We start from the raw sequence: 27,720 nt of genomic DNA on the forward strand, positions 1-27,720 counted from the left end.
ACCCAGTAGGGTCAGGAATGGCTAAAATTTCTCCCTAGGATCATACAGCTTCCAACTGTCACACCAAATCATTGAACAATATATATCATATTTAGGCAAACACTACATATTGTTTTATATACAGACAAGCTATTTATAGTTTATGTTCCAAAATTCTATGTGCCTCAGTATATTTAACTGTGTCAACAAATCTACACACAGAAATTCGATAATATGCCTACAGAAAGTAAAAATTATTACTTCTGAAATGAAAACATAACATTGTTATACAATTCAGTGTCCAGTATTTTTAAATTATTTCTTACTGTCTTGTACAGGAGCCCTTAGTGGTTTGCAGTGAGTGTTACTTTACGTAGCCTTGAAGCCACCAGGAATGTCATGTTCAACACTTCCTGACTTTTACTGAAGTTTTCTTAAAGGCTGGATCTGCATGGCACCTGCAAGTACCAGGAGGGCACTTGCTCTGCAGCTGGCTTCAGGTGACTCTGGGACAAGCATTCTTACACATGCATGCATGACTGAGAGAAGCCACTTCTCTTAAATGAAAATATATGAGAATTCCTTTTTTTAAAGGCTTATTTTATCCAGTCTTGGTTATAATGCTCATATCAATCTGAAAAAAAATTTCACCTATCATTAAATACTCAGCTGTCATTCACCTTGTTTTTATCATCACCTAAACTTCACAGATCTCTAGATACCCATCTGTCAACACTGTAGACACTAGACATTTAGACTTCCTAATTTCTAATAAAAAACCAAAAAACTTTCAAGGAATTATGCTATCAAATCCAATAGAAAAACTATCCTTCAACATATCTTCTAGAAATAAATGATACCAAACATTTCTGAATTTTTAACACTGAAATAATACATAACTGGTGTCTTCTCATCAATGTATCAAGGAGACACTTCCTGATATGGCAAGTGAGCAAATTCCAGAAGAACAATCTTGCCAAAAATTGTATCAAAACTTATGTTAATAACCATTAGAAACAAATACAATGTTGATAAAAATTAATTTGTCAAAATTAGAAATAATGCATAAGTCATAGATTTAAGAAATGTATTCAGAAATAGATCTTGATTCCACTCTATATGCATATTGGACCCATTTGCAACATAAATCTGTAAGGTACTCAAATGAAGAGTAAGATGAAGTATGTCAAAGTCAATTAATCTGTGAAATATAATTCAAAAGCTGTGATAAGCAGTAAGTTTGTTATCCCTGCTGATCCATCAGTCATTCCCTAACAGCCACTAAACTTCAGTTGTCAAACTGATACAAGCATATCTTGAAAAAACTTCAATTATTGAACTGAGTAGTATTGGCCCACTGCAGTAACTATGTGAATTAATCAGAACAAATGTAAACTCAGAGTAGAGAACAAAGGTAAAGCACCTTTGATTCCTTCACTGATGTTCTCTCTACAGACATGCAAAAACCTCAATGTTCTCAGAACTTCTCCTAATACCAGAAAAAATCCTGGCACTCATAGGCTGCAAACACTCATCAGCATTGAGGTTAGCTTTAATTCCTTCTGTGCTCATCAGTGCCTGACTGCTCATCACTGCGTTTTGGTGACCAGATTGCATGCAAGACTTACAAACACAAGTAGGCATTGATTTCATGTAGAAAATCAGACTCCTGTTTATCCATCTCAAAAACCTTGCCATTACAGATTCCATATCCTACAGATCTTTCACTGTAAAATGTTTGCTAGTGGGCATTAGATGATCCCATCCTTTCTCCACAAAATTTCAGCTGATGTAAAAAGGCTTACTATTTGGCATTGAGAATGGAAGTATTTAGAGGAAAACCTTATTTCACTGATTTTTTCAAGTCTGATACCCTGAAGTCAAAGGCAATCTTTCAATTGACTCAAAAAATGAGAACCAAAATTACTTAAAAATGCCTAAAAGACACAAATTACATTTCTATACCCTTAGTAGCTGTCCCATCAAAGGGATGTGTTGGCAAAATTTCTGGAAATGCAGTATCTGTAAGGGAGGAGAGCTTTGAAATGACGTTTCACTACTTTAACTCTGTAATTTATAATGCTGTTTAACTCCAATTAAAAAAAGAAAATACTACCCAGACACAGTTACACTCTTCCCACCTGGTCTGAGTGGAATATTTCCAGTATCAAGTAAGCAAGATAAATCACAGTAAAAATGTCAGTACTGTGGGTAGACTTTAGCAGAAGGTCAGGACTGGCACCACTGGTATTTCAGTTTTACAGTTTTAAATGCAAGTTCATAAGTTCATGTAAAGATTATTTACATTAATCTGTATTTACATTAATCTGTGTCCTGTCAGTTACTGTAATACAAAATACTGAAAGAAAAATTTTGAAATTGCACTTAAATATAAATTACAACGTCTGCTTAAAATATCTATCTGGAAATAAAATAACAAAGAAAAAATTACTGCTGCCAAAGCAATGGGATACCAAAACTCCTGTGATTAGAAAGCTTGTGAGAAGTAAAAAACAAAGGTGCTTCTATTAATCATAGATGATATTCAGCATAAAAATTTATTTAGAGCCCTGATGTTCTTAATCAAAACCTACCTTATTAGGAAAACCTGCTCCATGGAGGCCATCCTGATTTGGACAGAATTTACAAACAGCGCCAATTTTTACACACATCAACTAGAAAGTGTTAACAAGACCTCCAACATATCAGCCTGTGGGGTTTTTTCCCACTAGGAACAGTTTGTTGAAAAAAGGAAAACCAAAACCAATGAAAACAAACATACACACAAGAATATGCTCTACAACAAGTATTTATCACATTATAAAGCACCACAGAGAAAGCACCAGCACCATTTACAGAAGCAGGTAAAGACAGACTAAAGAACATTAACACAGATGATGTTCTGTTGTACCAGACATCATATTTTGTGCCTTGTGACTATTCAGACAAACAGAAAACTTGAAAAGATGTTCATTCTTCTGTGCTTTATAACAGTTCAACAAAATGCAGAGATGATACCTAAACTGCTGTTTTATTTGGGCTTCTGGAGGTTGCAAGTCTCCACACAAATGCACACTTCTAAATTTCAGTGTACTCCTCTGAGAGTGCAAGATGCAGTAAGGCATTTTTCAGCTGGGAGGAGCTGACTAGTACCTGTCATCCTCCGGAGATGCATGCTGGATATGAATCCTGGGACTAGTAGGTCGTCTCCTCTCTAGGGAGGGGGACCATCTACCCCTGTTTGCCCGTCCAATAAAACAGGAAAAAAATACGATATTTAGTTTGTGGCAAAATTAAATATATGGGATTTGGGACTGGAAAAATACCCCAAAAAAGTAATGAAAGTGAGTATTTTAATTATTTTTTCTAACAGCTATCTAATAATCAAGTATACTTAAGGCTGCTTAATGCAAAAATATCACATCTGAAATGAAGAGAAGGTACGCCCAAATATGCAGAATTTAGACCAATATAAATCTTCTATATGGTGTACCATTAAGTTTTCAAATAGTCTCAAATGCTTGACTACCTAAAAGCCTGTCATTTTTGTAGGAAGCTGCAATTCCAAATTCAAAAATACTTTTAAAGACCATATGATAGTCATTATCTTGGTATTTTGCTAATCTCTCCTACCTATTTGCATGGAAAAATGTAATCTCAGTAAAAATGTAGGACTATTAATTATGATAAAAAATCTAGGGTATAAAGTCACACTTTTCTGGAATGCAGTGAAAGAATGCAGGTAAAACTAAGCTACACACATTTGTGTACAAGTACTGGAGTTATTTTTTATCATTTCAAAAGATACTGCAAGTGTGTGCAGCCAGCTTCCTCTTCTATTCATTTCTCTTTATCCCTGCAGTACATGCAAGGACATTATGTAACACAACTAATGTCAACAAAAAGGACCTGAATTGAGAATGAAAACTGGTGTATTATGAGATTTTTTTTCTTGAAAATCTCATTTAATTCAGAATTATAAATACTATAATATAGACCGATGCTTATTTTTTGGGATGTCATGTATTTGTAATGCAACAATTGAATGCGTAACGATTTACAAACCAAAACAAACTGATTTATTGACAAATAGCAAAACGTTTGCATCAACTCAGCACAAGTATCTAATATTTCCCTTTCTGAGGCATTCTTCCAGCCCATGTAATAAGGAAAAGGGTTTGATTCATGGAACATGCAAATAACAAAGGTTTCAGGGACATGAGCATTATCTGAACAGTTAGGTAGGTCTTTCAAGAGCAAATAGGTTGTTAGTAGTTAGCTTCTTTTCCTCTCCAAAGCAAGAGTTAAAGAAAATGTTAATGCATCAGTGCACTCAGTCAAAGCCCTTAATATGCTGATATCCACTACAGATATTAAAGAGCATTTGAAAGAATTAACTAGGTAATTCAGTAGGAATTTTCAGAACATGGTCCTTTCATTGAATGCTGAATGACTGTGAGCCACAGTACAACACCAACACATAACTGCCTACTTCTTTACATGCTTAGAAAGAACCAGAAAGACAGTATGGCACAGACCTAATGCAAACAGTTATTTCACTGTAGATCATTTTAAATGGAAATGGGAGTATTTGACATAACTGTTAAGGCCATGCAATATAAAAATCAACACAAAATCAGGACAAGCTTTAATTGGATCAACCTCCCTGGTATCTGTTTATGATTAGGTAACAGGTAACTGCTGATCTTTGTCTCTTGTTTAGTTAGTAGCGGCCAGCTATGGCAAACATCCTGTTTTGATTCCCACTGCAGTGAAGCACCTCAGAACAAATCTAACACAGCTGTGGGGCTGCATTTTGCAGGTTTTCTGACCCTTGTACATGACCTAATCCCTGGGCTGTGCTCCTCAGTTTTATTTGCTCAGACCTCCACTAAGTGATGTCTCAGGCCAAAAGCCAATACTAGAAGTACAAATCAGTGCAACTGTTCTTGTGCTAACACACATATCAGTGCTTGCAACAGCAGAAATTTAGAGGGTAAATAATAGCCACACTACATGTTATTAACTATCACTGACTGCAATCTTAAATCAAACTGGGGAACATGCTAATATGATGAGAAACCATTCCTAAATCAGTTCAGAGTCTGCCCTTGAACCTCATGTCTAGGTGTTTTCCTGAGCAGAGCCTGGGTGTTGAAAAGAAACTTCTCCATTCTAAAGAAATAGCACCCAATTTAGAAGGAAAGAAGCAGAAATTTTGAGATGCAGTGAAAAGGATAAAAATGAAAAAACCCAAAGCATAATGAAGCAGTAGCAGGAAAAACACTTTCAATGGCAATAGAGAACATTTTATAAACTTAAAGATGCCTTGCAGATCATCAAAGGAACTTCAACCACAGAAACTCTTTGGAAAAAAACCACCAAATTAACAAAACAGTTTGGAATAAATAGAGGGTAGATGGTGGGAAGAGGAAAAAAAAACGGCAGGCATGGTGCAACTGCATAGAGGTATTAGTAGGGGATTGATATTTTTGAATGTCCTAGACTATACTGCAAAAAGAGAAGTAAATGAAGAATTAAACTCTGTACAAAATCAGTGCATTTAAGAAAAAATTTTAGCATGCCTGTGTCAAGGCAAGGTCAGTTTGCCAATCAAGTTTTATGGACTTGGTCAAATGATGGAACTCACAGGAGGAGAAAAGTTCTATCCTCACTGGTTTTTTTTGGTTCTGCTATACTGAAACTAACTAGACTTTCATATCACAAATTCATATATAGAGCTTAAAGTAGTTTTCTACTGGTATAAGCAAGTCAATAGAGTGACTTTTACTGGCAAAGCAATGTCTTAAAAACCAGTAACTACTGTGACCATTCCAAATGACATGAATGACACTGTATAAAATTCAAGGATCAAAACTGTTTCCATCAAATCAGTGACAGAGACAAATAGGGCTCCACTGTCCATCTGTTATAACACTACCATTTTGTTAAAATGTGGTTTACTTTAGCTCTTGTTCTCAAATATAACCTAATTCATACCCTCTGAGTCAAAAGGTGAGGGGGAATAAGTAGAATTATCCATAGATAAGTATATTCCTAATTTTGTTAAATATACAAAGCTGTATTTAGAAGGCTGTATTTAGAGGCATAAAATTCTAGACTTTTAAATAATACCTGCAATGCTGTCATTCTGGGAGGGGAGAAGAAACAACATGGAAACAACTAACAACACCTTCAACATAAGTCTCTAAAATATACTGATAAAGGGCTGTAGATTGGACTTCACAAAACCTTAGAATGCTTCTCTTTGATGGACCAATTCTAGACCTGACAAGTGTCTCATCTCCTCTAAGTCTCCAGTAATGAAACAACCTTTTCCATATTGTCTATTACATTGTAATTTTTATTGTGTTTAGTGTTTCATTATAATTTCTTTCAAAAGAGATTTTCTACCGCTTAAGGTGAACTTGTCTTACTGTATTTTAAATCTTTTGTTCGTATCTTGTCCAGCACAGAACCAAAATGCTTTCTACAGATCCTGAACTTAATTCTGCATTCTTCAGACTAAAGACTCCTCTCTCATCACATGCAACTGAGGACTAACTTCATGTTCAAGTCCACATTCAAGAGAGGAGAATTAAACCATCTAAAATCAAAACAAAAATATTAATTCGGTGGGGTTTATATATTAAATATAACATCCTCCTCCAAAATTTGGGCTGCATAAGAAAATCTTCTATATCACAAGAAAGGAAAAAAAAATCATCTGCCAAAGCCACACATACCTTATTATTACAAATGCAATTATCAAGAAAAAATTGAATATCAATTTCCTTAACAAGAACTTTTCTGCTCTATGAAGGATACCAAGTCAAAACCTCCTATTTAGGACTGCTAAAAGCTAAGAAAAACTTTCACAGTGATAAGCAATTTTTTTTCTGGATCAGACCCGCTGATGATTAGGCAAAACCACGTTTAGTAGCAACAGAGGCCACTAATACAGACTAAACACTTTATAGTCATCCTTCTGCTCACGCAAAATGATGCAGATTCTGCACAGTGCCCAGTGGACAGAGGTGGACATGAATTCCAAAGGCATAGTAGAACTACTTCACATCAGGACAGATATAGTTTTGAGTATAAAATTTTTACTAGACAGTTTATAATTACTAGTTAGTGTTTCATTGAATATTCAACTTGATGGGTGGCATCTTGAAATAAGTACAGAACACACTGCTCTGGTTTATATGCAATTACATTAAGTAACTGCTTGTAGATGAAGCCAGTTGTATGTATGTACACACCCAGTAATAAATGTGATGTTACAATATTTTTTAAAAATATCTAGAAAAATATCTGCATTTCATTCTGAGTGGCTCTATATCAGCTGGTTTTTTAATTGTTTTTTTAACAACCATGTTCATATTATCTATAATGTCTTGAGCTCAGACTTAAAAAGGAATAAACTACTGTAGATCCATCAGAGATACCTCAGCAGAACATTATTCCCTTCTCTGCAACCAGAGCATAACTTAAGAAAAAGCACAGTTCCAACCAAGGAGCAGCAGGAAGTGGGGAGAAAGGAAAGGGAAATTATAAACAAAAAACTCAAGCAAAACCCTATCTTAAAGAGGAAAGTGCTTTCTTAGTGCCTTTTTCATGCATCCTGCCCCACAATAAAGAAAATAACATAACTGTTAAAACCACCACACTATATATTAACTAAAAAAAGCACTATTAACTTCCATACTAGTTAAACATGTACTGGACAGACTAAAATGTAATTCTGTCCTATTCCTACACAAAGGGAGCTTAATATTGCCCTTAGTCAGCCTAAAATCTCACTGTAAAGTGGTATAATTCCTAGCAAAAACATGGGTAGTGATGAAAAGTTCTCTTGTGGCATCACCCTTTTTAACACCAGTTGTATTTGATTCACTTAAAATTTTGAATCAAGCTATTGTAATTGTAGAAGTACAGAAAGCATCCATAACATGCCTGCACAATATATGTGACACAATATTATTTGATTTAAATTGTAAACATGTCTTAAGACTTATGTGAACCTTACTATAATATCAGAGCAAAAAAACCTTAATGCAGTTATCCACCTTACAAAAGCAGATGCAGCAGATTAAAGAAAGCAATGATGTTATGCTGTTCTGTAAGAAATATATCAGTATTGATACAGTTCTGGTTTGAAATGTGAAAGTTTTGTTGTATTTTCTAATTTATGCCACTGCTTTATTAGCAGTCCACAGAACAAGCAAGAAACAGATGTAATGCTTTTTAGCAAATGATGATGAAAAATCACAACCAAGTGGTAGTTTCAAAATACTTAACACTGCAATGCTATTATCAGCATACTGAGGACTTTTTTAAACAATGAACATCAGCTTGAACTAAAACAAAGGAAGCAGCCGGAAGCGGTCATAAACTCCAACACACAATTTACATGACATACATGAATACAGGAGCAAAAATGTCTACAAATACCAAAGCAGACAAGAAATGTACAAGAACATGGAATAGTCATATGAAGAAAAACAAAACTTATAAAGATCACCAGCACAGATGACAAGAAATTCATAAGTTTTTATTTTATACCTTTCTCGTTCTGGTGAATGCAAACTAGTATCTGGTCTCAAGCAGTTGGTACTAGCACTCCTAGCCCTGTCAAGGGAGGGCTGCAGTTCACTAGTGCCAGTGCATTGCATCCAATGGTAGAAGAGAAAGAAAAAGAAAACAAAGAAAGGAATACAATGTTAGATATTAACTCATAAAATAATGCTCTCTTTACAGAAAATGTAGAATCACAATGATTTAATTAAGGAAAACGTAAAAGGGTTGACTGGATGATAGTGTCAAGATTTGTTTAGAAAATAAAAGCAAACAAAAGGCTGCGAGAATTTTTTTGCAAATATCATTGAAATGTTTAAAACTGAATGAGACAGAACAGCATCCACTTGTAAGAAAAGTGGAATGAGAAATACCAAACAATAAAGTTATATCCTTATTAACAGCAATAAGTTTTAAGCCAACACAAAATAATGTGATCCACTATATGTCATGTGAAATCCCTTTACAGTGAAGCTCCTTTATTCTGCAAAATCCATATTAGATACCAAACAAGTGGGGGGATTAACCCTCAGTGTCTTACCTAACCAGTAGATCATCTCCAAATTTCGATATTCGTAAATTAAGGCAATCATGAAGGAGTGAAATATCCTGTCTAATCACGGGTTTGGTCTTAGCACATGCAGGAAGAGTTGAGCTTTGTAAATTAAAATTATTTAAACAAAATGAAAATAAATTTAACACGTAACAGAAATCTCATACATAAACAAAAGAATGTAATAGAGAAAAAACATGCAACATATAATTTTAACAGTGAAGACAAGTCCAACTATTACAAAGTAGTTTGGTTTACGGTTTTTTTTGTTACATAGGTGTTAATTTAAATACTAGATGAAGTTATTTTAGGACTTTATCCCTTATCTCTCAGTCACAAAAATGTATGAAACATTTTTTATTTTTTCTTTAACAAGGGAAGTCTATTTATTTTTTTAAAAAGAAGCTAATTACTTAAAGGGGACTCTAAACACTTCTTACCTGTATAGGTTCCAATGAGTACCATTTTCTAGTAAAGGCATCTTGGGTGGTAATGTTTTATAGTGCCTAACAGAACTTCTGGAATGTGGTGGGTCAGAAAAGAACAAAGGACAACAGAAAAAAATGCCAGAAATAAAAAGACAGGTAAAGGCAAGCCAAGACTGACCAGAACATAAAATAAATGCATAATATTCTACTATATTGTATAGCTGTAGGAGTAGATATCTCATCTATGTTTTTCTGAAGTACTATGACAGCTATCTGGGGGGAAAAATTTTGTATTAACCCTTTTCTTAATAAAGTGCAAGAACTTGTGCCAATGCTAGTACAGCTCAGATGTTTTCTTGAAATGGAAGTAATATATATTCCATTTATAGATACTTTAAATTAAAATATGCAGACTGTTTTAAGTTTATATTAAATTACTCTTTATTTCTCTCAGTGATGCCTTACTTAGACCTGCAGAAATTTTTCTCTCAGTGATGCCTTACTTAGACCTGCAGAAATTTTTACCTCTTCAGTAGCTTCAGTAGTTGTCACTTGACAACTGTCTAATATCATCATAGATTTTAGAGAAGGAAATGTTTATCAGCCAGCTCCTCCTATTGAACAAAAGAGAAATTTAAAGGCAGACAGCGGCTGCTGAATGGGAATTATGGCCATTTAATGGCTAAGGGTCAGTAACAACCTTCTAACAATTTTCCATATACCCTACTAGGGTACAACTATGGAACTACTAGGAGAAGAACCAGCAGGCTTGAGGATTTTGCAGCAGTCTGTCCTGATAGGACATTTCATTCCTGTTAACCCTTGGACCAAAGCACAGCAGTATCAGTGTTAGAAACCTGGCTGTGTCACAGACAGATGAATCAACTCTCTGCGTGGAAACATCAGTGATTGTAAAACCCTAAAGGATTTAACAGAGGAGCTCTGACCCTTCTTTTATGGGTTTAGTGGTCACCACTTGCGAATTCTCCATCAGAGGTCACTGTAACATTGCACAGGAGGAAAAAAGGAATGGCTGTCATCAGGCCAATCCTAGCACACGGGCAGATATTACCAATCAAAGTAGGGGTGATCTAAGACATGGAATGTGGCAACCCATAATCTATAGCATAGGTACACACCTTTCCACCATTTCTATTAGTTAATAATTGCATGCAGAGCAACAGGATGGATAGCTAGGATTAGTATTCCAAACTGGTGCTTTAAACTCACCATATATCTTAACTCTGTAGCTTGGACTACCTAATTTCTTTCATTTAACACTAAACCATTAACATTTCTTTCCCATTTTAAGCTGAAGCTGTTTCAAGGACTAATTAAACCATTGTTCAGCAAGCTGCCTAGAAAACAAGGATAAAGCCTTATAAAATTTCTAACATGAATAAATGTCAGGTCACTAGAAGTAAGAAAGGATAGAAGATGGTATAGAACAAATTTTTGCTTAAACTGTTTTCAAAACTATTCTTTCAAGAATTTATATTGCCAGTTTTGTGGTATTATTTGGAATTGGGGTGTATAAGCCTCAGAGTTAAATTTAAAAGAATCCATCTATTGTCATCTATCGCTTTTATATTAATTGTCAATACATTATTATAAGTACCATCCTGTTTTAAAGTGTACCACTACTATTACTTTTAAAGTGTGATTTTTTGGGTTTTTGATCACAAAAATACTGTAACAATAAATGGAATAAAGAAAAAGGCAAGGAAGTGCTGTAGGCTCTGAATTCAGTGTAGCTATTACCTAACTCTATCGCTGTCCTTGCAAAAAGGACACAACTTGAGAAAAGTTGTGCACAACTTTTTGCTGTGACCAGACTGGTTTGGTAGATTTGTAAAACTATTGGAAAGCTAATGGTTGGGCAAAGACATAAAATAGCAAGGAGTTAAATAAACTAATAAATTCTAAAATTAAAATCTTGATGAAAAAGTCTTTTTAGCTGAAGTACAAGAATGAGAATATTTCTACTGATAATATTTCTACTGATAACAAAAACTTAGTTTAAGAGTTTCACTGATGCAGATTTTTTTGAAAGCTCACATATTAATTTAGTTTTATACTACTCTGCTTTACAACAAAAACCCTATCACAGCATCTTCAATACTGCTTCAAATTTGATGATGAAAATTAAAGCAAGCCGAGACATTTTAAACAATAAACAGTACTTTGTAGGAGAAAATCCTACATTAAATGAATGAATAATAGCACTAGACAACATAGTTTAACATTTGGTGATTTTAAACATTTAGCACTGGCACAAAACTCTCATCAACACCCAGATCCTGAAGGGACAAAGCATAACCACCTGGTTGAGTTAGTTAAATGGTTAACTACATAAACTTCAAGCTACATTTTTACTTATGGTAAATGAAAGATGTTCTACACAATGCCATGGATCTTTAACATGGTTAACAGATGGTGAAAAAAACGGTGAGGGAGCAGACTTGGATTTTTTAGATAAAGATATTTCAGTCCTGTTTAGTTTCACAACTCTGGAAAGTGGTAAGACAGGGAGCTCCTAGCTTTGAAACAAGAGATTAAAGGAGACTGAAGATGGGCTCAAACTACAAAGTTTATATGTGGATCCAATTCATAGAACAACTTTTAGCTGCAAAAACAAGTGATACAAAACCTTTCAAATCTGGGACTTCCAGTAAGCCCTTGTACATCAGTATTTATTCATCTGCAAGTGACTAAATCAGCATGAGATCAGGTGTCACAACAAGCAAAGACTGTTTAATTGTGCATGGCTGTTATATAAACATAAAAATGCAAATAAAAGAAAACAAAACCAACTAAAAAACCAATGTCTGAAATTATTACAATGCTCATGCATTGGGAGATCAGGACTTTTGTGACTAGACAGAGAATCTACCACAAAATACAACTGCAAAACCAAAGTTTCTTCAACTCCTTTAGTCTGTACTACTGAGGTTGAAAAACAGATACACACATCTGAATCTAAATTAAAACAAACAAAAAAGAACAACTGACATCTGGATCACAATGTACTTGGAGGTTCTGCATGTACTGGGACTAAATACCACCATGGAGAAAACGCTGGGCACAGAAAGTGGGCAGAACTAAGCAGATGTGTTTGTGATTCCCACACTCCTGTATTTACCTGATGGTGTGTAGGCACTCTGCACTTCTTCCTCGCTTTGCTCTGGGCAGCATAAGAAGCTCACTGCACAGACAGGATGGGTGGTGAGTGAAACAGATATAGTTATGAAGCATCAGATGACATGGGTCATGCCAATGATAAGCAAATGAAAACATCAAAAAAATGAGAAGCATTCACCCAGATAGATAGTCTGATGAGACTGCATGTCTCAAAATATATGAGTCAAAAAATGCATGTAATAACTTCATTTTTAACAAGTTCATTTTAGTGTGGCACCTCCTTCTGTGATATTTTTATTTTAAATTCAGAATTACTTTTTCAGAGCTCTTCATGATGAAACAAATAATATAAAATGGCTACAGTTTTCTAATAACCTCCTGTCTCATGAAGTAATTAATGGAGAACTGCTTTAGGAAAAAAAAGAAAGATGTCTGTTGTTTGCTTTGTGTTGGGTTTTGTGGCTTCCTAAGCTACAAAATCATACAGGTAAAAGCAGTGAAGGTTTGATAATGATTTAATGCAGGTTGGTTTATGGGAAGAATAACCAGTCACCCTTTAGAGAAAATCAAAAATATATGTTCATTTGAAATATTGTGTTTGGCCAAACAGAAATTCTGACTCATAGCTCTTAAAAGGTTTTGATAATGATAATCCTAAAGAAACAAATAAAAAAAACTAATCAGCCATCAGACTTTTTGTTTCTTATTCTCTCAAATTGAGGAAAATCAGCCATCTATTCTATTTTAATTATACTGTAAGCAAACACATACTATAGCCAGCAAGATGGTAAAATTAATGCATATTTATGCCTATGGTAAATATGACTATGATATGAAATATCCTTTGAATAAGCCTGTACTTTTATGCACTTCAACACAATCAGAAAGAGCAAGCTCCAAAACTCCTATCATTGTAAATATGAAATTAAAGGTAAGCTTCATGGAAACATGCTAATTTTAAAAGAAGCAGGGAATCCCATGAAGTACTATGGCAAAAAAAAAAAAAAGAGAGAAAATATTACAAGACAGATAAAGTAGCAGTTGTTCAATGTGTTTCACACTTCATGTCATTATAAAGTGATGCATTTCATTGATACACTATAGGCATTATTTACCTAAAATTCTAAACAGGGCAGACTGAAATAATGGCTTGTGAGTCATGTAAGATTTAATTACATCTGGAGCTGCTAGCTTGATGCAACAATATGAACTAGAGTTGAACTGAAAGTTTAAATTTTCTTTCTAATCCAAATTTCTATTCATAAACTCAGACAGAATTTATATGCATCTTTGCAAATTACAAACTATGGATTTTAGGAATGCAGTTGCTATTTTCTTTAGAGTGGCAAAGTAGATGCAAAGTCCACATTAAATCATAGGGTACTTTGTTAATATTTACCTTTCCTAAGCCAAAGAGTATCTATTGCAATTGGCCCAAAGCAAACACTGGTAAAAAAGTCATCCTGAAAAGTGATATTAAATAACAAATTGACCATTAAATTTTCTAGCTAAAAAAAAGTAAAAGAATCCATCAAGAAGATTACCAATATTGTGAGAATATGCAGTTCTCTGATAAATTAACTCTGTTTTGGGAAACATTTAAAGTAGAGATTACTATTCTCAAACAAATGTCTTCTATACTCATAATTAAGAGATTTTACTTAGGAATAAAAGAAACACAAAAAAAAGTGCCATGCTTTTGAAAATTGGACAATGGTTTCCTAATAAAAGGCTTTTCCTAACAGTTTATATATATTCATATATATATATGCGTATGTATATATGTATATAAATATATATAACACTGCTGAAGTGGACAAATAAGTTCCACTGGAAACTTATTGCAACAGATGCTTCTGTAAGAGTGGTAGTACCTATTTTTACAAAGACCTATTTTATGATTCAATATTGATTTTGAACCATTAACAGATAATTGAGAAAATTTTTGAAACTCATCAGCAGCTGTAATCTCTGGCATGCAATTATTGGGTAGTTCCTCAGCTTTCAAGCCGAGCTTACATTAGATATCTATGTGAAAGTACTTGTTTAGGTGAAGGGTTCAGTAAATGCACAACACATAATATCTACACTACTCTTGATACCAATTCATAATATTTAATGAAGTTGGGTTTTCTAATTCTTGGATGTAACAGAGGATCTTTCTTAACAAAACCTGGTTCGGATCTTTCATATGATGCTATTTTTTTGTCCTGAAAGCTGGCAAAACCAGCCAGAACTAAACAGACTCCACAACTGATGAAATCTGGAGGAAAAGATGAAAAGGAAAATGGGGAAAAGGAGACCACTGCAGACAAGATTATTATTCAAGAACACAAGTACATGGACCCATCTTTAAATCCTGCAAATAAGCCACGTACATCCTTCATGTCTGACCTTTAAACTTCCAAAAAGTTTTGTGAACACTGAAAAGAACTAAAGACTCTGAACAAATCCAGCAGCCCATTGCTCATCCCCAAGAAAGGGTCAGGGTAAACTTAGCTCCTCTCCAACCATAATCCATGGATATATCACCAGTTATGTCCAGGTTTGAGGCTTTACTAAAAGAGAAATTTCTAGACAGCTAACTGTCTATATTTATACTGACAAAAGCTACTTTTTAAAGCCTTTTTCTCTTCAAATCTGATTAATAACAAATCAATTCAATAAATATCTTCAGAAATCTTTTGAATATATCACTGCCTGAAAAAAATTATAACAGAAAAAACTGCAACAAGTGGACATTACTTGAATTAGCCTAACTATAAATCTGACTACTATACTTAAAAACAATTTTAATTTACCTCTGAAAGAAAATTCAGCACAAAAATCCAACTTAGTCAATTTTGTACACACTTCTTGCCTATTTGAATTTTTAAATGTATATTACTCAATAGTTCCCACACCTATGTAACCATACTACAAAGGTAAAACAGGCAAGATCATATACAAAACTGAACTAGCTGAACTGCAAGAACCATCTGTTATTGAGCCTTTGTGTTGCTTCAAATCTGGCCAAAGATTCTCAGAGATTTTCATGGTTTAATGTTTACATCTTTTCATGTCACTACAAAATGTATGTTCCGTATGGAATTTACTGGATTATAGGGAAAGATTCAGTTACACTTAGTTCTAAAAGTAGTTACTTACTGCCAAGACAAAAAAATCAAAGACATTACTACAACAATTGATCCTATCTGAATGGTAAGTTTGCTACTAAAGTCTGGCTATATGATTTTTTTAAAGTAAACAACATCCCACAAAGATTGATAATCTATGTGACTGTCATCATTATTTTTCACAACTGCTGAGATGAAATATCTTTCTAAGCTTTTTTTGGAGGTATAAACTAAAAAGAAATTCTAATTTCTTCAATTTTATCAGAATACAGACACCTGAAAACAGTGCCAACGAGGGGAGGCCAAGCGTTCTTTGAGCGTAGCCACTCCATGACAGGGAGAGATGTGTTTGTGTCACACATCTAAGACTGGAGATTTTTGCACCCTACAACTAGCACTGCAACTATCTTTACTATGCCTGGGTAATGTACAAAGTACACCAGAATGTTACATAAGATGCTGGGAGATTGTACCCATAGGTGTCCAAAATTTATAAGCATATGAATTCAAACTAGCATGCCTCCAACTCCCAGTTAGGCAGAATTAATGTCTGGCATTTTGCTGGTAAATTTACCAGCACAACTGGTAAATTCTGGTATTACAGGAAGGCCTAGAGCATACATGAAGATGCATGGCTTTCTAGCAAAAATCTCTGGGCTTCATTTGGGAAAAAGCAGTAGAATATCTAGGAAAGACAGACAAGAACCATTTGTCTAGATACCTGCAATTACTGTCAACTGAGTACACAGTTTTACCAAAAAAAAAGGGTATAGACAATTTAACAGTGGCACTAGATCTATCACTTAGGATGAACTCTCTCCCTTCCCCACTGCTATTAGCCACCTTTCTAATGAAAACTTGAAAATTAGGCAAACTGACAACATTTCTAAACTTTTGTCCATGTTCAGGCTGACAATGTACCTTTCTTGATCAGACAAATACTGACTATCCATCTCTCTGGATCTGTAATCAACTGGAGTTCTGGAGGCATCATGGTGTCTAGTTGGAGAACGTGATCTTCTCATCTGATGAATTTCATCTAAACTCCTGAAAAGCAGAAGTATATATGATAATCTTGTTTTCTCATGAATAACAATGGATCACAGTACAAGTTGTTTGAAGGAATTCTTTAATCATAAATTATTAATCCATGATTTCTGAAAGAATGCCATTAAAATTATGCAATTTATACATGCCACTATTATCCTACAAATAATCTTAAGTAGCTTCATACAAGACTCTGCCACTGACTGAAAAAGTTTCCAAACCTATGTATTAGTTATGGTACACAGATGATGAATCACAGAGAAAGTATGAGTAAAAAGAGGAAAGTCTTACAAAGTTATGATTCATCCCGTGAGTGCTCTTGAGTGAATAATGAAAGCATATATAAAGTTCAAATACTGCACTAATAAATTAAGATAGAAAAACCAAGCTTTAAAATTGTGAAAAATTCCTGAACAAGAGAAAAGTTAATAATGACACAAACAATAATACAAACATGAAAGCACGTTGAGTTTCACTGGAGATGCCTACCTCTGTAATGGCACATTTGGTAAACGTGAACGGGGCCTGCCCTGATCGTCACCACGGTGAGGAGACACGGAACGTGAACGATGATGTGTTGTTGTTCTCTGCTGCTCTGGCACAGTTAGCGTTGTGGATTTACTTTCTCTAGTACTAGACCTGTAACCTACTGGCAAGAGGGTAACAAAAGGCAATTAGAGACTAAAGGTCTGGTTTTAGAAAGAATTCAGATGACTAGACTTCCAGGAGCACGTATCCAAATGCTTACACAACTTTCAGGTCATCACTCAGCTGCTGTACATCCCGATGTATCATGCAGGATAAATCACTAGCATTACCTTTAAATGTCTACATGTACAGAGACTGAAAAAAATGAGACTTCTTGATGTACTGGAGGATGTGAAGCAGTTTTCTTACTTGGGGAAGAATATTCTGGGTATTTTATGTATATAAAAAAATATTTGAAAGGAACCTGAACAGCGCAGGTTTACCTCATCTAAAAATGGTTAAAAGTAGTTACTTACTGCCAGGAAAAGAAAATCAAAGACATTACTATGACAATTGATCTTATCTGAATGGTAAGTTTGCTATTATAGTCTAGCTATACGATTTTTTTAAAGTAAACAACATCCCATAAAGATTGATAATCTATGTGACTGTCAATGCATAAAACAGCATAGACTCACACAGGGCTGCTCATATATAAAGCAGCTTTCTGCCTCTTATTTCAGTTAGAGATATTCTCCTACTGAACTTGGCCAAAGCCACCTACTTAAACTAGGATTTAGAGTATATTGTACTGAATATTGGGTGTTGCATACTGTGCAGAATACTTTTTTCCAAATATTGTGATTAAGCAGAAAAATTTCTCACAGTATTTTTGAATAGGATTAAAAAAAAACCCAGTGGAATGTTAGCACATCTTTAATATTTCAACATTGTTGTGACTTTTTCTATGTAGCACACTCTTTGCTTTGTTATACATTTTGACTCCCATCCTAAAACAGACAATGAAGCTTAGTATGATAACAGCTTTCAAAAGGTACCTGTTAATTTTCCAAAAGAACCTAAGGAGATCCGCTCAGACTTCACTTGCTCATTTCTAGACATTTAAATGAGATTGCAAGAATCCCTTGACAGAAAATCCCTTAATGATACAGAAAGTCATCCCTTAAATCATCCTTTAATCACTTTACAAATTCTTGCTTAGTTATCCAAATAATAATTTTTCTTCTATGAATTTGTCTAGAATTAAAGTCACTCTAATGTGTGATTTTGTTCAGCTAAAAAAACCAGCTTCTATCAGAAATCCTTTTTTCATGCAGGAAAAGAAAATTATTTTGTCACCCAATTGTCAATTGGAGAAATTTAATAAATTAAATAAATGGCACTTTTTATGGATCTCACTACAGGGTTTCAACTTTGGGGTTTTTTCATATTTTATATAATTTGTATAATTTTTCTAGTTCTTCTCTGGTCTTCTACAAAATTACAAACAGTCTCTCTTTTAAAAGTGTGCCCTGTATGCAGAGTCTGCATGAGGTTTGATCATGCATTCAATGACATTTAATAACCTCTTTAGCTGCAGGTTTGAACCCTGACCACAAACATCAAAGCAGCATTCACACTTTTTTCCCAAAATGTGTAAGAGTTTACCAATGCACCCTAACGGCCTCTAAAAATTGACAACATGCATGAAACTATCTCCTGGGGTTTGTCAACCTTTTAACAAAGCAGGACTCCAATGTTCTGCAGGTTTTAGTATGTTGTGATGCTGGAGTACCTTACCTGCCAAAAAAGTGTTTCAGAGTTCTGCATTGAAATTACAAAGAAACATGAGATCTCCCTGATTTCAGGACAAGGATTGGGTGCAAATTGTGAAGCAAAAGGGGGACTCCCCCAGGACTTCAATGGAGATTCACAAACCAGGATTGCTGCAGAAATTGTCTAGGTCTTTTGTGAGAGGAAGAAACTATATAACAAAAGGTGGACGTGTTCCCTTTTCCTGGATAACTAAATCTAAGCTGTATTTGCAAAAAGATAATTAATTTTCCAAATAAGCTTGTGTTAGAAAAAAATCCTGTCATCTCTATCAGTAGGAAGAGCAGTTTACATATATTAAACACTAAAACCAAAGAAATCCTAAACGTCTTTTCAATCTTTAGGCAATTCTACTAAAACACATACAACTTGAGTTTTAAAAATGAAATATAAATTTAAATTTAAAATATATTTCTAGTCTCCCTAAAAAACTGCACATAGGATTCTCCTGTAGAAGTCTAATATAGAAAGATGATTTTATGTTATATACTTTGCACAGCCAAGCTATCTCAGGAACAACACCTGAAATTTATGCAGTGTGTGCACACAAAGCTTACAGAACAGAGACAGTAATTCATACTTATCCCGAGTATTAATTCAAGAATTGTCAAACTGGTCACATCACACCCATACCTTCAGTGACCATGACAGTGACAGCAACGGTAACATTTCCTCATATCCTCAAATACCAAGGCTCTGTGCTCTTCAGGGTGAGCAGAGAAAAATTTTGCATGGACCAGCATGATAGCAGCAACCAAGCTGATGGTAATTTATGCAGAAGTTTCTCAGTTGCTTTGGGAAACTGTCAGGTGTGACAGGAAATGAATGCAGGATGGATGATGAAAATGGACCTAGCAAATGTTTGATACCAGAATTATATTTTCTTAAAGACAATACAGACAAGGAAAATATAGTGTATTGATGTCACTCTGCTGCTACAGGAGGAAGGCAAATACAGTTATACAGGTTACATGTGACAGAAAAATCAACTGCACTGAAGAGTTACTCACAGAATAAACAATGCAGCTTGTTAAAAATACCACTGGGGATATTGCCAACTGTATATCAGGGCTTTTTTTGTTTTGTTTTTAATTAAGGAAGTTACTGAAGGCTTGGTTAAATAGATTGGTCTGGAAACATGTTTAGATTTTATTAAAACTTCCACTGACCCTTATGGAGTACTGGGCTGGCCAGTACAATACAGACACAGAGTGACTGGTGTAAGAACAGCTCAGGATCACAAACTTACTTCAGAGACTTGAGCATCTCTCATATATGCAGAGGTTGAGAGACTTAAAAGAATATTTTCTTCGTGTAAACTGATGTCAGCATACCACAAAAACCCTGTCAAAAACGTTTTTGTTAAACCTGAGCTTCAAATTACTTTCAGCTGTTGATATAAACTCTTATGAACATATCTAAGAGCTGATTAAAAAAGGAGATGTATATCACTGCAAGGTACTACTAAAAAATGAGGATGGTCTAATTACATGAAAGATAAGATTCATTAATTAGTGATATAACAAGGGAAAAATACTTTTCTTAAAATATTTTGGAATTCATTAAATTACTACTATTTTTGATGTAACAATCTTCCACTGACGAGAAGTTATTCTTTGCAGCTGCTGAAACTTCTAGGAAAATAGTTTTCTTTGTTATTACTAAATTCTAATGTTACATTTGCCTTAGCAATTGGTAAAACATTTGAAATTATAGTTTTATGAATTTTCAAGGTCAGTTAAATTAGCAAAACTATTTTCCTTCATGTCTTTATCTTGCATGGAGATTAAGTGAAATTTTGTGGTTTTACATTTTGTAGTTATGTGTTTATTTATTAGAAAATGAGCAATAACCTTTTTGAAAATCTTGAGATTTTAAGGGGGCTAAATAACTTCCTTTTTTTCTCTCAATACTTCAGGAAAAAAAAAAGAAAATTTATAACTTTCAGAAAGATTCTGCCTGACTAACCTGATCTCCTACTATGACAAGATCACTGTCTTATTGGATGGGGGAAAGGCTGTGGATGTTGTTTACTTTAAATTATTAAAATCTTGTACACTGTTTCCCCAGGATTCTCCTGGAGAAGCTGGCAGTCTACAGCTTGGACAAGTCTTCAAAGGGAAATATTTTCTTATGTGTCAAGTGTTGTAAACTCAATTTTGATGTTCTTACTTCCCTTGAGAAGGATATCTTAAAACTAGACTAATCTGGTTGAAGCCAATAAAGGCTATTTCAAAATGGGGCATCACCATATTACATTAAAGGGAAATATGGATATTTTCTCTTCCTTCCCACATGCATGCTGTGCAAGAGAATGTGTGAGAAATCTGAACCAGACTAGAGCTGGGCTGCACTCTGGTGAGAACCACGGTACTGAAGGGCAGGAGGAGGGCAGGGGTAAAGGCCGTGCAGAACAACAAGGAACTTGCATGGAGCTTAGTTTTAACAAAGGAGTTTATTTTATGGAGAAGACACTGCAGTACTCATTCTGTGCAAATGAAGGGAGCAGCCCAAAGGCTTAACAATTTAGCAATGAGGCAAGTTAAGAAGGTTGGACAGGAGGGCAGAAATGAATATACATGAACTTGATCTCCAGTGACATTTGTGAATCTGTGCCTAAGGTTCTCAAACAATTCGACAGACATTGGGACTGGAAACCTTTTCCAGGTCTTTTGCAAAACACATTTTCTTACACTGTCTAGGCTTTCACAGATTTGTGGCAGATGACTCAAATTTTCTTTGTCCCTGTTTCTAAAGTCTAACTCCTTTTAAAGAACTCAGGTTGTATATGTAAACAAATCCCACACACTTATATGCATATCCACTTCCCATAGGAATCATGAACAGATGAACTCCACTTAGAAATGCCAAACAAATGTGCCAATTAAACTCAAATGGACAAACTTGTGCTTGGTCAAGTGAGCTAGCAGAATGTTTCTGATTGGGTGGACTTCAGAAGGAGCTTCCTACTATGCCCTTCAATTTTTAACTTGGAGACTCTTAGATAATTGAAAATCCAGTTTTAAAAATTAAATCCTGCCATTTTCTACAGTGATCGCTGAGAAAGTTTGGATCTGTGCATTCCTCAAAAGGCACACCTGAGCACAAAATCCAAAGAAATGTCAATAAGACTCAGTTACTCAAATGCTGGCCCAGTAAATAAATTCCAATATATGCAGCTGGACCATTTTGAATGCTTCCTGACAGGTGGAAAATTATTTATTTCAACTGGATGCATGAAAGGACTGGCAGTGGAAAAAAAGCCCCAGTTCTTAATAAAATTTACTGAAATTTTAAACCTAAGTCTACAAAGACATACCAGTATCTACATTTTCAACTACCAAAAAAACCCCTCAAAACAACAACAACAACAACAACAACAACAACAAAAAAGCCAAGAGAAATATTTAGAGCCTTTTATTTATATTTAATTTTAAATGCTCACTCTCTCTGCTGATGCAAAAATATCAAATATCATAATTAGGCATACATAAATGAATTTCTCTCTTAGGGACTGAGGTGCAAAGTATATAAAATAAGAAAAGAACCCTATCAACATCAAAGGAAGGATAATTTGTCTCAGCTAAGATCAAGATGATACAGCATTTATAAGATACGTGGTTTATTTGCACAGTTATATCGTGGATAAATAAACTGTGAGATTATTTTAAACACACCACGATTTAATTCAGTGGTTTTCATCAGGAAGATCCACAGAAAAACTGATTTAGTGCTGGCAATGACATAGTGACTCTTCAGTTAGCTTGGAACAATTGGGAAACATTTATCTGACTTGTGGCAACAGTGAATGAGAACTAGAAGAATGTGGTATCCTCAAGATAATCCTCAAGATTTTCAGTAAGTAAGAATGCTGAACTAAAAGTCAAACCATGACAGTCTCTACAAGTAAATATTTATGAACATTTAGGGTAATGATAGTTGATGAAAGCTTATGAAAACTATAAAAAATATAGCCATGCTGCATGCATCTTAATCTATAGCCATGCATTATCAATAAAGTCCATGGAAGACTGCATAAAATCTAAGTTTAAAGCAAAAAGCAAAATAATTTTAAAAATGCTTTCAATAAAAACTGAAATTTTAACTGTTTTAAAATGTGGGAGTCTTTTACATTTAGTTTGCATTTTAAATAATGCTTGGAGCATTACACAGTAAGAAATTAATCAATTTGAACAAACCAGTGGGCCCCATATGAAGAGCGATATGCAAAATAAATATAAATGAATGAATAGTAGAATCTTTTCATTTACCAGGTATGGGACAGGTACCATGGAATAATCAGGAAAACTGTTTTTTCCCACAATGCACTCTCTAAAACCAGTATCCTCAATATTCCAAAATATCATAAAGAAATAAAAATCCAAACAAGCAAAAAAGAAGAAAAAGAAAGCAGGACCATGCTGTTCATCCACGCACCTGGAGGAACAACTCCAATACCATCATCAACATCAAAATCTGAGATGTCACTATCACTGATTGGCCGAGATCCTGCACAACAGTAAGGTAAACAAATACCTGAACATCTGGTCATGTTATAATATGTAAAAACACAATAATGAAACCAAAAAGATGATTTTAAGTCAAAACAATACAGAAGGAGAACTCAACTGCAGTGATTAACTGATGCTTCAGAAGATAGCTGAGCCAATTTAACATCTTACAGCTGCTGCAGCCTCCTTTCCCTTTCTCTTCCCCTCAAGTCCCCAGTAATCCTCCACTAGGATAGATTATCTCTGTAAGCCTCCAAAAGCAAAACTCAAGTAAAGGAAAAAAAACCACTTTTGTGCTACTTCAGTGAATATGCTGAATCAGCTTGCTGAACAGGAAAGGAGATGAGGCAACATATGGTGAGAGAGAGGAAGAGGAAACAGCACTGCCAGCTTTTAGAAGAGCTCAAATATCTCATAAAAACTAACCTTTCATTTGCTTTCTCTATACATATCCTGATTTTGGGCATCTATGCAGCAATTACAGCAGTAACACACATTTATAGTTCATTCCTGAATGTACGCCGATTTTCTATGCATAGTCTGGAGTGAATGACTTCCATGTTTTAGAAAAATCAGAAAAATAGCTTGGAAATGCATTTAAAAATAATCCCCTACATCTTTCATATTTCTAAGTAAATCTTAGTTTAAATGAACAGAGAAATGACAATATCTCCTTTGAAGTATCTCCTTTTAACGTGCCTTATACAAACCTGAAATCAGACTCATGAAAACAACTGTACCTCCCAAATACATGAATAAAATTTCTCTTTTCTGCAAAAGTACACTTTAATGAGCATATTGGAGATTGAGACTAACTTTAGGATGAAAAGTGGTCTTAAACCTTGTAAGTCTTTAAGGACTTTGTTTTAAAAAATGAAATGCTTTTAATTTTTTTAATTATCCAATAATTATAAACTTCACCTTTCTATTTAAAAAGAAGCTCTTAAAAGAAAAAACTTTGAACAATTTTTTTTTTGCTAATGAAAGCCAAATCAATTCCAGCAGGTTTCACGCACTTGAAAATTATACGTCAAAGTTGTAAGGTTGACATGTCATAATGTCATAATTTAAATTGCCTTCCTGACACACATTTTTATTACTTTTAAAGACTATGAAATAGTATCTTTTTTATTTTATTTGGAATTTAAGTACCATTACACCATATCCAGCACTTCTAATTTAAAATTTGAGAGACCTTAATGGAATTTGGACCTACTTTGTAATTTTTTGCTAGTGCTCTCTCCACCATGAACATGTCTTCTTGGCATGAATGGTGATGGCTGAGGCAGAGGTAGTGAAGATTCATCATGTGTCTGTAGCTTATACCAATGTGGTTCATCATCTAAAAGTGCTGTCTCCAGCTCTATAAGAATCTAGCAGAAAAATCATCAGGTTTCAATTTTACTTTGAAGGCACACAGAGAAACACACACACAAAATACATATGCAAATATACTCAAAACCAAGCAATGAACTCAGAAGAAATGTGATTGTATGCATCACCTCTCCAAGAAATTCACTCTCTTCTTCTTGTACTCTTGGCTGATCCCATACTGTGATTTCAAGCATTCGTTCTCTAAAATCTCTACGATGTACATGTGAGTAGAGAAAAGTTTGATTCCATTTTGGCTCTAGACTTTTCTTTACTGTTTTGGTCCTTCTTTTACTTTTATCACTGAAACATAAATGTTTTTCTTAAATTATTCATAGTGATAAATCAGAAAATACCATATACTCATCAGCATGTAACTGTTTTCATTTTCTCTTAGGCAATAATGCCTAAATGAAGAAAGCATTTTCTAGATCACATTCTTAAAAAAGACTACAAAGTTAAATTGATACTGACTTGCATGATTCAAGTGTAATTTTTTGTTATTTATAACCTAGCTCTAAAAAGTTGTAAAAAGTAGTTCTTCATAAGTATTCATTAAAAGTTGATTCAATACATGGTAAATTAAAACATAATTTTATGAACTGGAATACCGTTACCTTCTGTCTGGAAGAAAATACATTTTTACATAGGGATTTCTGGGGCGTCCATCTACTCTTGGTGGCAAATCTGTTGCCTGTAGAACATTCACTATTAACTGGTGTCCCACTTTGTCATACCAGAGTTTAACCTACAGGAATCAATTTACCAGAAAACATTACTGAAAATGGAGAAGAAACAGGATTTTCAGATTGCATCAAAAATAAACACAAGGTAAAAGTAACTGCTGGGTTTTTTTCCCCCAGAGACAATGAGATATATTTAACATCCCTTAATATTTAATTAGGTTAGATGGAAAAGATGATGGTACATACCAAGACTTATCACAGCTGAATAAAATTACAGTGCCTGATTATACTTCCATTGTTTATTGTACTCATTGCATAATCTTAGAACTGTAAGTGCACTTAAACTAGCATGTCTTAGCTCTGCACCTTAAAAGCTGCATTAAAGAGAAAGCTCTGCCTGCATCTAATCTCAAGGTATAGCTGATATCTATCTACTCAGATTTGTGACCTTTTCAAAAGTGTTTATGGAAACAATAATATAGAGCTACATAATTTCTTAAGAGAATCATAATGATAGGAATTTTTAAGCCTGCTGAATATTCCTGAATTAATAAGATCAATATAAAAAAATAAAAGAATGTAGAAAACAAAGTTTAGGTACTGACAGTATATTCGATAAGCAGGACTTCAATTGGTATTACAAGAAAGTTCCAGGATGTATCTAAATTAAAATGCATTACTGAATAGAGAAATGCTTAACAAATATACAGGCCTTTAACTGCTCCCATAAAGAAAACAATGATACTATTCTTGAATCTGCAGAGTACTGGACATGTACAGCAAAGTCACTATTTTCAGTGCAGAAGCTACAAAACGACAAGTTTCAAGGCACTTTTATGGGCTCTTCTCAATGTAAATTCCTGCACTCCTTGGTGTATTAAGACAACAATTTCTTATGTCTGCTATGATTACAGTCAGGTCTTTTAGTGCATCCAGAGGCTATCAAAAAACTTTTGAAAAACGTTAATCTTTACCAACACTGAACACTTCTCTTGGCCTCCCAACAGGCCTTGGGAATGTGCAGGGCTGAAGGACCAGCACTTCACAGATTTCCATTAAAAACTCAAGAAAAACAAAATATGCTCACAGAAAGCTGCCCTGGTAGGACCTGAGGTGCATCCCGTAGGGCTCCAGGACTAGTCGGAGATATAACAGAAATAGAAGGCCTTTCCATCTTCTGAGATTCAAAAGAACTTGAACCTAAAACCACATGAGAAACACATGAACTTTCCATTCAAAATTTGGATACCTTATGAACTGCTTTTTCTTTGAATTGAATAAAATTGATGTAGAAAATAGAGTGAAAAGACTGTTTCTTTACCCATACATCCAGGATTAAACCTGTCATTTTTCAGTTTATTAAAAAAAAACATATAATAAGAGTGTTCCTCATACATCTTTGAGCAACCATAGCAAGTGTTTTAAATAAAATACTGTTCTCTGACTGAATTACACATCTCCCTCCCCAGACAAAATACTCTGATTCTATGATCTTGTCTTTGATGAATACACCACATCTGTTGTACGGATTATATTCCCAGTAGCCTCTGAAATTTTAATAGGAAGACATGCAGGACATGAATCTGGCATGGAGGATATTTCAGCAACTGCTGGACATCCTCAGTTCTCCCCTAGTGAAATAGAGCTCTTACTAATTACATGAACTTGTGACAAGTGATCACACCTTCCCTGTCCCAGGGAAGGTTTCTAGTTGCATCTCAGAAAAGGCTCAGATGGGAAAAGACTGGGAGCCATGGCCCTCAAATACTCTGGCTGAAAACATTCAAATGGAATAGTTAAAAAGAATACCAGTCTTTTGAAGTATGAACAAAAAGTTCACATAACCAAGGTTTTCTTGTTAAAAAAAGAAAAGAGAAACAAGAGCTCTGGACTTTGCTTGGGGCAGGAGGTGAAATCCTGACACCATTTGTACCTCATACCTGTTTTCTTTCTTATGTTAGGAGATGTAAATTATTATTTTGGTAGTAACAACACAAGATACATAAT

The 27,720-nt window shown here is 34.5% G+C and overlaps 1 protein-coding gene across 17 annotated transcripts in view; it reads right to left on the bottom strand.

Moving 5' to 3' along the window:
• The window catches only part of RIMS1 (regulating synaptic membrane exocytosis 1), a 316,106-nt gene that overhangs the window by 89,449 nt on the left and 198,937 nt on the right, over nt 1–27,720 (bottom strand). For 2 of the 17 annotated variants that reach the window (XM_030945467.1, XM_030945485.1), the window contains exons 11-22: nt 26,801–26,913; nt 25,645–25,775; nt 25,159–25,330; nt 24,873–25,029; nt 23,583–23,654; nt 17,334–17,493; nt 16,719–16,844; nt 12,683–12,745; nt 9,553–9,630; nt 9,101–9,214; nt 8,548–8,637; nt 3,133–3,216 (exon numbers count right to left, since the gene is read on the bottom strand). In XM_030945467.1, the coding sequence (XP_030801327.1) occupies nt 3,133–3,216; nt 8,548–8,637; nt 9,101–9,214; nt 9,553–9,630; nt 12,683–12,745; nt 16,719–16,844; nt 17,334–17,493; nt 23,583–23,654; nt 24,873–25,029; nt 25,159–25,330; nt 25,645–25,775; nt 26,801–26,913 (1,360 nt within the window). The remainder of the gene's footprint in view (nt 1–3,132; nt 3,217–8,547; nt 8,638–9,100; nt 9,215–9,552; nt 9,631–12,682; nt 12,746–16,718; nt 16,845–17,333; nt 17,494–23,582; nt 23,655–24,872; nt 25,030–25,158; nt 25,331–25,644; nt 25,776–26,800; nt 26,914–27,720) is intronic. The other 15 variants (XM_030945486.1, XM_030945469.1, XM_030945477.1 and 12 more) reach the window with 8 other exon arrangements.

This window comes from Camarhynchus parvulus, chromosome 3, assembly GCF_901933205.1.
Source record: "Camarhynchus parvulus chromosome 3, STF_HiC, whole genome shotgun sequence".
NCBI classification, from domain to species: Eukaryota; Metazoa; Chordata; class Aves; order Passeriformes; family Thraupidae; genus Camarhynchus; species Camarhynchus parvulus.